Source organism: Mus caroli, chromosome 4 (genome assembly GCF_900094665.2).
Source record: "Mus caroli chromosome 4, CAROLI_EIJ_v1.1, whole genome shotgun sequence".
Taxonomy (NCBI): Eukaryota; Metazoa; Chordata; class Mammalia; order Rodentia; family Muridae; genus Mus; species Mus caroli.
Window position 1 is genome coordinate 38709405 of NC_034573.1, and position 13007 is coordinate 38722411.

Below are 13007 nucleotides of genomic sequence, written 5' to 3' on the forward strand. Positions count from 1 at the left end.
GCAGGGGTGAGGCAAGAGGCAAGAGGTCCCAGTGAAGACCCAAGCAGGGAGCACCGTCCAGGCAACAGCACACAGGCTCTTTGGGATTTCATCTACTGTCCCCACCTTTGGATTCCCTCCTTCTGGGATGGGAGTCCCTGACTGCCTGTCACACAGATGGCATTCCAGCTCCGTGCTGCTGTTCCTTCAGACCTTCCCTCATGCTGTTCCAGATGCCCACAATACTCTTTCCAGACAACGGTACCATCTCAGCCAGCCCAGATCGGCCCAGCCCTCCAGACATCCCAGAGGGCATCTCCTCCAGGAACCATTCTGCTCATCTGGCCTGGCATACCCGTCTTCCTATTCCTCCTCACCCTCCTCTACCTCTTCATGGTAAGACAGACATCCACCAGGGAGAAAAAGGAGCCCCCTGAAGTCAGAGCCTCACCTTCGCCCACAGTGCTCAGACCTCTGACTGGAAGATCAGTCTTGTTGGGTGATGCCAGCAAACCAGCCCTTTCCCAGGGACAGGATGCTCATAGGACCAGGCAAACTTAGAAACCTCCACCTGCTGGCCTAGAGAAGTGTCACCACACAGTGGGCAACAGCACTCAGGAGAGCAGGGGGTGCTTCTGGTGGCTTTCTGTTAGACAAGAACAGGCCATCTCCCGGTTTAACCCCCTATGACCTTTGAACTTCCTAGGAGGTCAGCAGCACGGCCCCCTTCCCCAGCTGTCTCTCTGTCTCTGGCCCAATGGGAGGGAGGGCCCTGGGCCTGTTCCATTTTGCGGCCCGTATTGATCTGTTGGCAGCAATGGGCTGGATAATTAGCCAGGAATTAGGGTTTCTATTACAGCCAGGAGGCTGCTCCAGCTGATTTATCACCTGAATAATTTACTGTGATTGAAAGGAAATTAAAATGAACTCCATTTGACAACTGTGAGCTTTTATGGGCTTTAGTGAAGGCTCAAAAGCCAGATTAATAGCCTGGTGTTGGTTAATAGTCTGCTGAGGGTAAATACGGCAGGCTGCAATCGGCTGCGTCCTCTCGGTGGCCGGAGGAGGGACCCACTCTGCCAGAGCCATCACCCACCACAGTGACAGCCAGCATCAACTTGAGTTTTACTGAAGCAGATTCCTGCTGGACACACATGTGCACACATGTGCGCACACAGACACACACACACAGGTGCACATGTGCGTGCACACACACACATACACACACACACACACACACTCATATAAGCAGTTTCCCCCCACACACACACACCCCTCTTCCGCTCCGGTAGGTTGATTTTTATCCACTCCCCATATAGGGAAAACAGAATTGCTTTTTCAATAACTGCTTCGAGAAGGAAGTGTTTCGTTGCCCCAGAGTGAGTCTCATTAACCCCTTCCACCAAGGCAAAGGGGTTTCTGAGTGTCTCCATGGCCCAAGTCAGAACTGGGCCACCCTTAGAGCAGATCTTAGCAGAGCAGGCTCACAGAAGCACCCCCAGGACCAGCTTGACCCTAATCTGGTGATGTTTTCCCCAGGAAGTAGGTAGGCAACCTGTCCAAGCCCATGAAAAACACACAACTATCGGGGGAAGGCTAGGCAGAACTGTAGCCAATCCAAGCACCGATCCCAGAACCCCAGAAACACAAAGACCTGTGACATCATCTTACACAACTTGAGGTCAGAGAAGAACCTGAAGTCAGACTCCAGCTCTGTGGCCTCAACAATCCTAGGCCTAAAAATGGGTATGCAGTCTGTTTTAAAACTCAGATTCATACACAGGGCTCAGAAGTATGACCCAACTTGCTTAGAGGACATTTAAAGGGAGGTCCAGTGTCTAAGTCCATGGAAAGCGGAATGCATAGATGGGGATACCTCTGCTGTTAGGTGTGGATACCCCTGCTGTTAGGTGGAGATACCCCTGCTGTTAGGTGGAGATACCCCTGCTGTTAGGTGGGGATACCCCTGCTGTTATGTAGGGGATACCTCTGCAGTTACTGTTAGGTAAGGGGACCCCTGCTGTTAGGTGGGAAATACCCCTGCTGTTAGGTGAGGATACCTCTGCTGTTAGGTGGTGATTACCCCCCACCCCCACTCCCACTGTTGTTGTTAGGTGGATGCAGTTGCTATCATTGTCCATCATGAATACACAGATAAGAAACCTGAGGTCCCGAGAAGAGTAAGGTGCTCTCCAGCACAGAGGCAGGTCTCAAATCAAGAGTCCCCAGTTCTTCGGTCAGGGGATCCTCTTTATGTCATCATATCATCCAGTGAAAGAGGCATTAAGGCCTGGGCCAGGCCACTGAGCCACAGAGACACACTCAGGGGGCTTGGCTTGCTGGCAGATGGATAAAGTGGCCAGTCTCTATCTGATCAGCCCAGAGGCCCACTTTTTAGTGTCACTCCCATACCACTCTGGGGAGTCACAAGGGTCACAGGCAGGGACTGTGAGCAGCCAGTCAGAGGACAGTGAGCAGGAGGGGACTCAGGGATGCATACCCTTGATGCACATGTCTTCCCCAGCAGCAACCCCTTGCTCGAGCTGTCATTTGTCCATAGTGATTGGGGACAGGGCACGAGGGTATGTCATTCATAGTCCAGTGCCTGCATGTGTGCGGGGCGGCCTTACAGCCTCACCTTCCATCTCTCCTCATTACAGCATGCCACAGAGAGGTGAAGCAGATTAACCAGAAAACACTGAGTCAGTCATTATCCTGCCTTGCTAGACTTGCCTCGGAACTCACAGGCCGGCCTGCACCAGGCCACAGCGTTCTGAAGGACACCATAGAGTAATCTCCCCAGAGCCTGCAGCCCAGGCCTCCTCCCTGTTGGGCCTCATCTCCACCCTTATGACCTTGTCCTTGGGGTCCCAGGCAACATTCTCCCAACACTGTAGCTCTCGGTGCACTCCCCAGAGCTAATCCCTCCCTCCCCCAGCTAGCACTCCACACTACCCAGAGAACATTCTCATCTCTCCATGGCTCCTGAGTCCACATCACGCCATTTTGTGAAGGTATTGACAGAGACGATACCTAGTTTGTACCTCTGTCCCCTTCAAGCCTGTCACTAGGCTGGGCCCACTGCCCATGTGCAGGAAATGTGTTGGACAGGTGAGTACTGGAGGGAGGGAGGGAGGGAGGGAGGGAGGGAGGGTGGCTCTACAGTTCTGGGATGCCTCACAGTGAACACCTGATCTTGTGATAGAGTCAACTCTTCTCCCTCAAACCCAGGCTCTGGAATGGAGTCAGATTTGCTCAGAGCCTGTGGCCATGACACTTGCTGGAGAGATGTCATTTCGCTTGTAAGAGAATGAGCAACATCCCCCCCGCCCGACACACACACAGTCCACAAGACCAGACTCATCTCCAGCATCACCTCCGCCCCTGTGACACTGGATCGTTCCACGCCTGCTCCCTTCCTCCTACCCCAGGGCCTTGGCACTTGCTGTTCCTCCACACCCACATCCCTTACCATGGCCTCCTCCAAGCTGACTCAGTCTCTGCTTTGTGTTCTCAGAGGACCTTAGACATTTCCCCAGCACCAAGCTGGGATTCATCTATACACACCTATAGAGTTCCCAGGGCAAGTCCAAGCCTTTCTGCTCACGGATGGATTCATGCTGTCTGTGTCTGTGTCTTACCCATACTAGACAATTGTCAATGATCATTAAGTGAATGCTTGCTGGGCAACCTTAGGGAAGTTGCTTTGTCTCTATGAGCCTCAGTTTCCCTAACTAAAAACAAACTGGCTAAGTGATCTGTAAAAGTTCCCATGGTTCTCAGAAAGCACCATGACAGAAAAGCTCCCTGAGGTGGCTCAGAAGGCCTTGCTCACATTCCTGGTGTCATGCCCTCAGGTGCTGGGACCAGCTGGTGTCAGGCTTACCTGTCTGGGCTATCCACACCTGCAATCAGTCCTCTGATGCCAAGCGTAGGGCAAGCATCATGTGATATTGTCTTGCACTCCCTGGCAGTGAGCCCCAAGCCATGGAGTGGTTCTATACTTAGGTCACTAACAGGATGACAAAACCATGTGAAGTGACCCAGAAGGTCATCTCATACAACCCTATCTAAAAAGCACACCGTTCATTCGTGGCAGAGCAACCAAGGCAGTCGCATGCTTCTGTGGCTGGCCAGAGACAGAGCTACCAGGGCAAGATGCCTCAGAGCCCTTGAGCAAGTCCTCCTGGCCTTATGGGATGCTGTGCCCAGCCAAGCTTGGCCAAAATCAATAAAAAGCCTGCTCTGCAAAGAAGCTGGCCCTCCCCGTGCCAGATGCCTCTGTCCAGCAAACTGACCCAGGTCTGCACTGGGGCAGCAGGTGGGGTGGGCAGGAGTCACGGGCATACCTGTTCTGGCTTGATGGGTTCCGTGGTGGTGAAGATGTCAGAGTAGTGCTGTCTCTCAAACACGCGGTCCAGCACCTCCAGCTGCTGCTGTGTGAACAGGTCTCCCCGCATCTGCTTCCGGAGGAAGTCCCGGCCTGGAAGTGAGTGGCCGTTCGGCACTGGAGACTCCTGAATACCTTTGATGAGCATGAGAGAGAAAGGGTAAGTGGAGGCTATTCTACCACCAAAGAAGAGAAGGCTAGACCCCCGAGACTGGGAAGGGGGATTGACAGGATTTGGGTAAGGGGTTGCCCAGACAGGGTCACCTGCTGGTAACTGCAGGGCCAGCCTCCCATGATGACATGCCAGGCACTATGCAAAGCCTTTTTGTTATGTTAGTCCTTTACTTTCACAGTGAACCCCTATATACGTGCTGTGGTTTGCATTTGTGCCCCTAGTGTTTATGTGTTTCAGTTTGATAGTCAGTGATTGCTTACAGGTGGTGAAACCTTTAGGGGCAGAGATTTAATGGGGGAGGTTACAAGATTAGCCCCTCCCTGTTCCCTGGCTTTCCATCTGGTGGTGTCTATTCCTCCTGCTTCCTCCTCCTCCTCCCCCTCCTTCCCTCCTCTCTTCCTTTCTCTCCTTCACACAAGTGTGCGCACACTTACACGAGTCTTTACCAAGGTTGAGCCAGCACCACGGGTTTGAACTTCCAGAACCCTGAGCCGGATAAGCTTCTTTATAAAGCTCCCTGCCCCCGAGGAATTTCATTACAGAAGCCAAGAAAGGAACTAATTCAGGATATTACTCCCTTCCCTGTTTCACAGATGAAAATAACAGGCCTGGAGAAATGAAACCCTTTCTTTGCCAAGGATTTGAGCTCAGAGTGACTCGGGAGCTTAGTCAGGGGTGTTATCACCCCTCCTGTCCCCCTCGTTTAATGTCCTCACCCTGTACATTTGTCACCATCGTTGTGAGCAGTCTGCAGCGCAGTGTTCTGGAAAGTAGTCACACACCTGTGCTAGGTGACTTGACAAAAACCTATCAAAATCACAAGTGCACTATCCCTGGGTGACTGATTTCTGATGGTATATTTTATAGCTGGGCGGTGTATATGGAATGTGATAGATGCACACAGTTCTGGGAACAAAAGACTGGAAACAACCTGTTTGTTCATAGAGAACGGACTAACCAGACTGTGGCATCGCTTGGACAGTGGAAAACTATGCAGCCATGAAAAGGAAGGGAACCAAGATGCAAAAGCTTCCCGATCCCCAGTAATGGGAGGGGTAAGTGAGGCAGTGTTTGTGTAAAAAGAGAAGAAAAGATGGCCTGATGTGTTCTTACTGATGCCCAGAATCTGTGTATACTGTGTAGCATCTTATTTTCTATGAGTAAAACACAATAGGAACACTGTATATAATGAGCATGATATAGACTTATGGGCTATACTTATGAAACAGCTGAGTTTTGTTTCAGAACTTGAAAGTTTTGCCTATTCGGACGTGTAGGTTAAGAGAATGCTCTGGGGGCTGGAGAGATGGCTCAGCAGTTAAGAGCACTGGCTGTTCTTCCAGAGGTCCTGAGTTCAATTCCCAGAACCCACATGGTGGCTCACAATCATCTGTAATGGGATCCGAAGCCCTCTTCTGGTGTGTCTGAGGATAGCAACAGTGTACTCATATATACATTAAATAAAGAAATAAATCTAAGAAAGAAAGGAAGAAAGCAAGAAAGAGAGAGAGAGAGGGAGGGAGGGAGGGAGGGAGGGAGGGAGGGAGGGAGGAAGGAAGGAAGGAAGGAAGGAAGGAAGAAAGGAAGGATTCTCCACAGTCGCTACTCACAGAGTGGGTGGTGTTTATATTTCAAAGAAAATGCAATTAATTGTTACTTTGAAAATAGGGTGAGCTGTGTGTCTTGGGTTTGACATGTCCAGGGTGAAAGCAAGTTTGTGAGCAGAGCTTTCCTGTGAGGAAATGGCCTCAGGAGGCTCATTGTTGCCCAGGATTCTCTAGGACAGTTGTCCCTACAGGTTGATGAGAGGCTATGGGAACCAGATCCAGGTGTGGCTTCTGCTTGTTCTGTTGGACTCTATGAAAGTACCACCACACACCCCAGGCCTTATTGCAAGAAACACACACTGCCCTAGGTGTCACTGTCATGCCAAAACCCCACCCATGTGAGGAATGAGGCTAAACCAAGGAGCCGTGCTCTGAGATATTGCGTCCCTGGGCCTTACTCCAGCCAATCTGTCTGCGAAGCCTAAGATCTGAATAGTCACCAGCCTTGGGTGTTCACCTGAGCGCTGGCCTTTCAGGGTCCCCAAGGAGGCTGACAGAGCACCTACATGTTCTACAGGAAGGGCCTTTAGGGGTAACTTACAAACTACCTGAGAAAACAAATCCCTCGTCCATTTCAAAGCAAGGCTGGGCCACAGCCTGAATGACCTGATAGATGTGGCCCTATCAGGTCTCTCTGAATAATGTCCCCAGTATAAAATCAGTGTCCCTTCTTTTGCAGGACCACTGGCTTCCAGCAGGCCAGGTGCCTGATCTAGCCCACAGGATGACATTCCAAGTACCCCTTCTTTCATCGTGGCCCTTCTCTTGGAGACCCTTTTGATAAGGTCACCAAGGACAGCAGATGTGAGACCTTGCTGCCCAGTGATGTACTTGTGCTGGTCAGCACCCACCAGAGGACCTGATTTGCAGGGGTCCAATATACCTAGGTGCACTACGTGCATGCACACATATGAACACACACACACACACACACACACACACACGCTCACACACATAGATGCTCAGCTCGCTCCTACTCGGTGACCTCTCTGCCCAGTCATTCTGTGCCAGCTACTTCTGCCACAGTGAACTTAGACTCTTGAGCACCCATCACGTTTCTCACTGCCACGGAGATCAGACCAGCTTTTAAGAGATTGCTTTCTGCCTACTTTAGCTAAACTCCCCATCCTGCACCTGGCCTCTCAGCCAGCCAACAAACTCCAAATGAAAGCAGCCTCCCGATTCCCACCAAGGTCTCCACTCTTTGTCCTACTGGTTGCTCCCAGAGACGGACCAACTCTGCCTTGTCTGGAGGCTTCCTGGCCAACCAGACCCTCTCAGCTGAGAGCCCCAAAAGGGTAGAGCCGAATCTCCACTGAGGAAGCCCAGAGAGGGTGGCTTGACTCTGGATTCCCTGCAGACCGTGTCACTGGAAACTGAGTAGGGCCCAGCACAGAGAGAGGACTCAGGGCATGGAGCCAACCCGAGTTATGTACACTGGGTCTTTGGATCCTATGAAAACATTGCATACTCTGCAGGTTCAAGCAGCATAGCTAGGGCCTGAACCCACCTCTGCAGAGTCTCTCAGCAAAAGGACTGGCCTTGTCCAGCTGTGCCTTTCTCTAAGTCAGTACTGGCCCCATGGACTGCACCCAAGGAAGCTCAGGCTGCCATGGTGACCCTGATGCTACTACCACCAGGGCCTGTGAACTGCTAAGAATCAGCCCGTGCAGGCATCAGCCTGGATACAAATCACTCTTTCTCTGTTCTCATCCCCAGCAACTCCAGCCACATGCTTGCTTTAGTGGGGAGAGAAGTAAGGGGCAATGCCTTGAGAAGTCCTGGGATTGCTAGGTATGACGACATATGACTGCAATCCTAGAATTCAGGAGGCTGAGGCAAGAGGATCGAGAGTTTCATGCCAGCCTGGACTACCCAGCAAGATCCTCTATCAAAAAACTAAATAATGCACAATAACAAAAAGACTTAGGATACTCCTAAACACATATATTCAATTTAACAAATATTTAAAATGTTACTCTGTACTAGAGATTATTAAACTGTTTAAATGATTTTGTTTTTAACTGTGCATTTATGTCTGGAGGGTATGTGCACATACATGAAGGTGCCCACAGAGGCCAGGGGCCTTGGATCCTCTGGAGCTGTAGTTATAGGTGGTTATGAACCAGTGGATATGGGTGCTGGGAATTGAACCTGGGTCCTCTCAGAGAGCAATGTGTGCTCTTTACCACTGTGTGCTCTTTAGGTCCCAAAATTAAATTTCTAGAAAGCAAACAGGAAGAACGGATACGGTGATGATGGGTGCACTCTAGATAGGACAAGCCCACTTCAGTGATCAAACAGTAAATGAGTGATTACAGACTGACTGACAGTTTATATAAAGCAAGGCACAGAAAGATACAAAGTAGCCATGTGATAGAACAATGCAGAGGAGGATACAATGTAGCCATGTAAAGCGCTGGCCCTGGGCAGAGTTGGGAAGAGCTTCCAAGTGGAAGCTGTGTTTGGATCACAAGTAGAGGATGGGCAGGAAAGGAGCAGAGAGGTGGGGATGAAACCACAGGAGACTATAGGGAGGCTCCTAGGCCACAGAAACCTTGTTGAAGGAGCCCTAGGCAGACTTGAGCAGCTGGAGGAACAGTTACTGTCATCATGTCTCAGTCCTAGGCCCTGTTTCCTAAACTGCTTCTGTCTTCATCTCAAAGACCAAGTATCAATCAAGACAGCACTTGCATAAGTCACAGCATTCGAGTGCACACACCTCCTCATCCAGGTCGCTTTCCATCCTGCCCCAACGCTTTTCTAAGGCCCCGTTCTTAGGGCTCTAACCACTCCTCATCTTTGCAGCAAGCCCTTGGGCCTCCATGCTCACCCTGAACTACTTCCTGTTCGCCTCTTGCTGCCAGAGGCAGTACCTGTACACAATTTATGACCAATACCTTCCCTCTGCAATCTTGGTCTGTACACATCAGGATCCCTTCACTCATCCAGTCATCCCTCCCTCAACCAAGCTCAGCAAGTGTTGATGGCAGGGATGCAGCCATGGACAAGGGCTAATGCAGCCCTTTCCTTCTTGGAGCCTCATCGGCAGAAGAGGCCAACATTAACTGAGAACTAATCAGGCCAGACCAGGAATGAGTATCACCCAAGATTAGCACTCAAACAAAAGGACAGCTGATTCCAAGAGGACAAGGACATGCCAGCCTGCCTCTGAATGCTGCACACAGTAGGTGCACTATGGGTATGAGCCACATGAAGAGATTATGTGTTTGATGGTGGTTAAAGAAATGAAAACAAAAACACCATTCCCATATCGAGGGCAGGACTGACCCTCCAGGCAGGCAGTGGGACTGTCTGTGGTGTTTCAGAGACACCGACTTAATTGGAGAGTCTGGCAGGCTACAGAAAAACTCAGACCCACTTTATTCAGGGAGAAACTCCAAACCCACACTGTGGATAGTATGCCTAAAGATATGGACAGGCCCTGGCAAAAGTGCAGAGATATACAGGGGCACAATATCTTTAAATCTTTTTTTTCTTCTCCAAATCAAATAATATGTAATAGACCCAGTGCTGGGCTTAGTCAACCATGGCTCGTAGAATTAACATTCTGAAAGCTAGCTTCAGGGGAGCAAGGGGCAGGAAGCCCCTTCTCGAGAAGCAGAGAAATGCTGGCTTCAAATTTCAGGTTAAGCCAATGTTATTCAGAACCCGGCTTTGAAGCTAAAGGCTTTCCATGATCAGGTCTGGTCACGAAAAGCAGAAGGAAGCAAGATGACCTGAGATTCCCATCTATCCGGGGAAAGCTGTCTCTTGTGAGTCTTAAAAGATCATAAAGCCACTGCGTTTTCTTCAAAGCACAGCGGATTCTGGGAGTTTGCATCTTGCACAGTTCTGATTTGTTTCTTTGAAAATCATCACACATTTTATGTCTGAAGATGCTCACTGGGAAGAAAAAGATAAAAACAAACAGGGCTCTGCAAATCCCTTCTGGCATCCTGGTCTCTGGTACTCAGCATCCTGGTCTCTGGTACTCAGCCTCAGCTGGGCATTGAGGAGCCCTGAGGAACCAGGCTGTCGCCTCGGGATCAGCCTCAGCTTTTCTCAAAGTTCTATTTCTCCACAGAGCTGAGATCAGCCCCAGATCCAGACATGCCTCTTTGGTCATCACAGCTTCTCCCTAACAGGGCAGCCAGGCCCAGTAGGAAAAGCATTAAGAGCTAGCAGACCTGGGTTCTGGCTGTGTACTTGGATAAGTATCTCTCTATCTCTGGGCTCCAGAGTCCCCATTAGTAAACTAAGGAAGCTGAGTGAGTCCTTTAGAATAAGTTATGGTGCTAAACATGCTGGAATTCCAGCTCCTGGGAAACTGAGGCAGGAGGATCACGGCTTTGAGTGTAGCTTAGGCTACACAGTGAGTCTAAGGCCTGCCATATAGATCTCCACTTCTAATTCCCATCTCCTTCAAAACTGACTTAAATTTTGCCTGCTAAATAATAGCAAGTATTTATTGTCCCCTCTGTATTATACTTGTAGGCCACACACACACTACTACCAATGCCCACTGTACTCCTGAAATGACTGCTTAAGCCAACCAGTATCTATTTGCCTTTCTCAATGCTTTGTTTGGAAATAGACAAGCAGTAAGGAGGGCTTCTGTCAGAGAAATCTCTCTCTCTCTCTCTCTCTCTCTCTCTCTCTCTCTCTCTCTCTCTCTCTGTGTGTGTGTGTGTGTGTGTGTGTGTGTGTGTGTGTGTGTGTGTGTGTGTTGCTGTCAGTGAAGCCCAAGGCTTTAGGAAGGCTGCTCTATCACGAGCCTCTCAGGCCTAAGGCCTCTCTTTTTTCCACGGAACACATTCACTGATGCCTTTTACAATCTGGCAATACTGCTCAGGCCCCACTACTGTGCTCTTGGACTGCCCTCATCCTGACATAGTGAAGAGAGTAATAGAGTAATAGAGAAAGCCAAGTCCTAACCAGTCATTTGCCCCCTGGAGCCTTGAGCCAGCCTAATGGGCCCTGATGTCACCTAGACATTTCCAACTTGGGTCAATCGAGCTCAAGGAACTTGGAGTTGATCTTTCCAAGGGTAGTGACCAGTTCTACAAGCAATCTAGACAGCCATGGTGGCCCATGCCTGCATTCTCAGCACTTGGGAAGTAGAGGCAGGAGGATCAGGAGTTCAAGGCTGGACTCTGCTACATAGCAAGTTTGAAACTAGCCTGGGATACACGAGACCCTGACTCAAAAATAAACAAACAAACAAAAACTAAAAGCAGTATATATAAGACAGACCAATCATGTTTAGCTGCATCTTTAAGTGTTTTGAATGGGATTTGCCGTGGGCAAAGTCAACTGTGGAATTTTTCGGCAGAAGGGGCTCAAGGTCACACAGACTTGACCAAGGGTTAGGAGCCAGAAGGGGCTGAAGATTCTTGCTGGGATTATATTAACAAGAACATCTCTACATCTGTCCCCTAGCAAAGAAAGAAAGGGGCTTAGCAGTACCAGTGGAAGCGCAGGTTCTCCACATCTCTGGTGACAGCTGGGTGAAGCTTTGCCTAGCGTCACACAGGGCCGAGTGTGAAGCATGTCTTCCCCTTTGACTGTATAGATGAGAACAGAACCTGAGAGAGTGTACCTGGCTGTGGTCACTCAGTTCAGAAACGGAGTCATCCCTAGGCCTTCCCCATGTCCTCTGCGGGCCTTCAGACCAAAGCCCTCGCTTCCCTCACCTGATAACTGGAGCGGCGGCAGGCAGAACAAACCCTGGGGCTTTATAGGGACCAAATGGGATAACCCCTACCTGCTTATCAAGGCACCTACAGTCACCACCCTTTTCAGTGGGAACACCCTTCCCAGCCTCCCCTCCAAGGCCTCAGCCTCTGATCTGTCTTTCCCATCAGGATCAGCTCCTGCATCCCCTACAGTGCCCAGCAGGCTTCTTCTCTGGGTTTTAATACCTCTTCACTACTGCTCTCTAAGAGCTTCATTCCCTCTCATCCCTGGACTGCCAAACCCTTCACTGTGCCCTGTGCCCGGCACAGCTCAGCCTGAAAGCCACTCTTTCTTCTGGATCCACTAGAGGGTTTTTCACAGGCTATACCTATGGTCTGCAGTTGGCTTCTTACTAGTCCCCTTGTGAGCTTGGTCTCAGGGAGGGGGGTGGGATGCTCCGTTTATAGTCAAGAGAACTTGGGAGATTAAGTGGCTTGCTCAAGATCGCACAGGAAATACACCGCAGAGCACTTCCAGGACCCTTACTGTGTGTGAGGACGAAGTGGATGTGTTTCGGGATACTGGGGAGCCTAGGTACTCCGCACTTACAAATTCATGATGCTCCCTCTCCCAGTGTGAGTGCGAATGAGTGTGGGTGTGTATGTGTGTGTGAGAGAGAAAGTGAGTGTAAGAGAGAGACAGAGACAGAGACAGAGCATGCTACTCAAATCGAAGCCAAAGTCTAGAACATACTTTCTAAGTTCTCTACCATTAAAACTTTTGCCCTGCTATTTTGAGACTGTCTCACTAAGTCACCAGACCTGCCTGAAGCTCATTCTGCAGCCAGGCTTTGAACTTGCCATCCTTCTGCTTCAGCCTCCAGGGCAGCTGAGATTCCAGGCCACCAGGTCCTGCCTGGGTTTTGTTTGTTTTTTTAACCTCTCTATAACTCTTAATTTTCTCATCTGCAAAATGGAATGCTCATAATTCCTGGGACCGCCGAAAGGCCTGAGTAGGAGTCAGTGTAAACCACTGAGCGCAACGCCTGGCGCACAGTAGGTGCAGTAGGTGCTGTGGCGAAGACCTCACTTGTTTGTTTTCCTTGCTAAAGCATGAGGTGTCTGAGGGCAAAGGCCCTATGTGGTTATCTCAGACACAGGAGATGCTGAGCTGCTTC

General features: G+C 50.1%; 1 protein-coding gene across 1 annotated transcript in view; it reads right to left on the reverse strand.

The window, feature by feature from the left end:
- Pax5 (paired box 5) overlaps positions 1-13007 on the reverse strand; it is a 167729-nt gene that overhangs the window by 111262 nt on the left and 43460 nt on the right. Inside the window, exon 4 of the mRNA XM_021160362.1 lies at positions 4329-4504. Within this exon, the coding sequence (XP_021016021.1) occupies positions 4329-4504 (176 nt within the window). The remainder of the gene's footprint in view (positions 1-4328; positions 4505-13007) is intronic.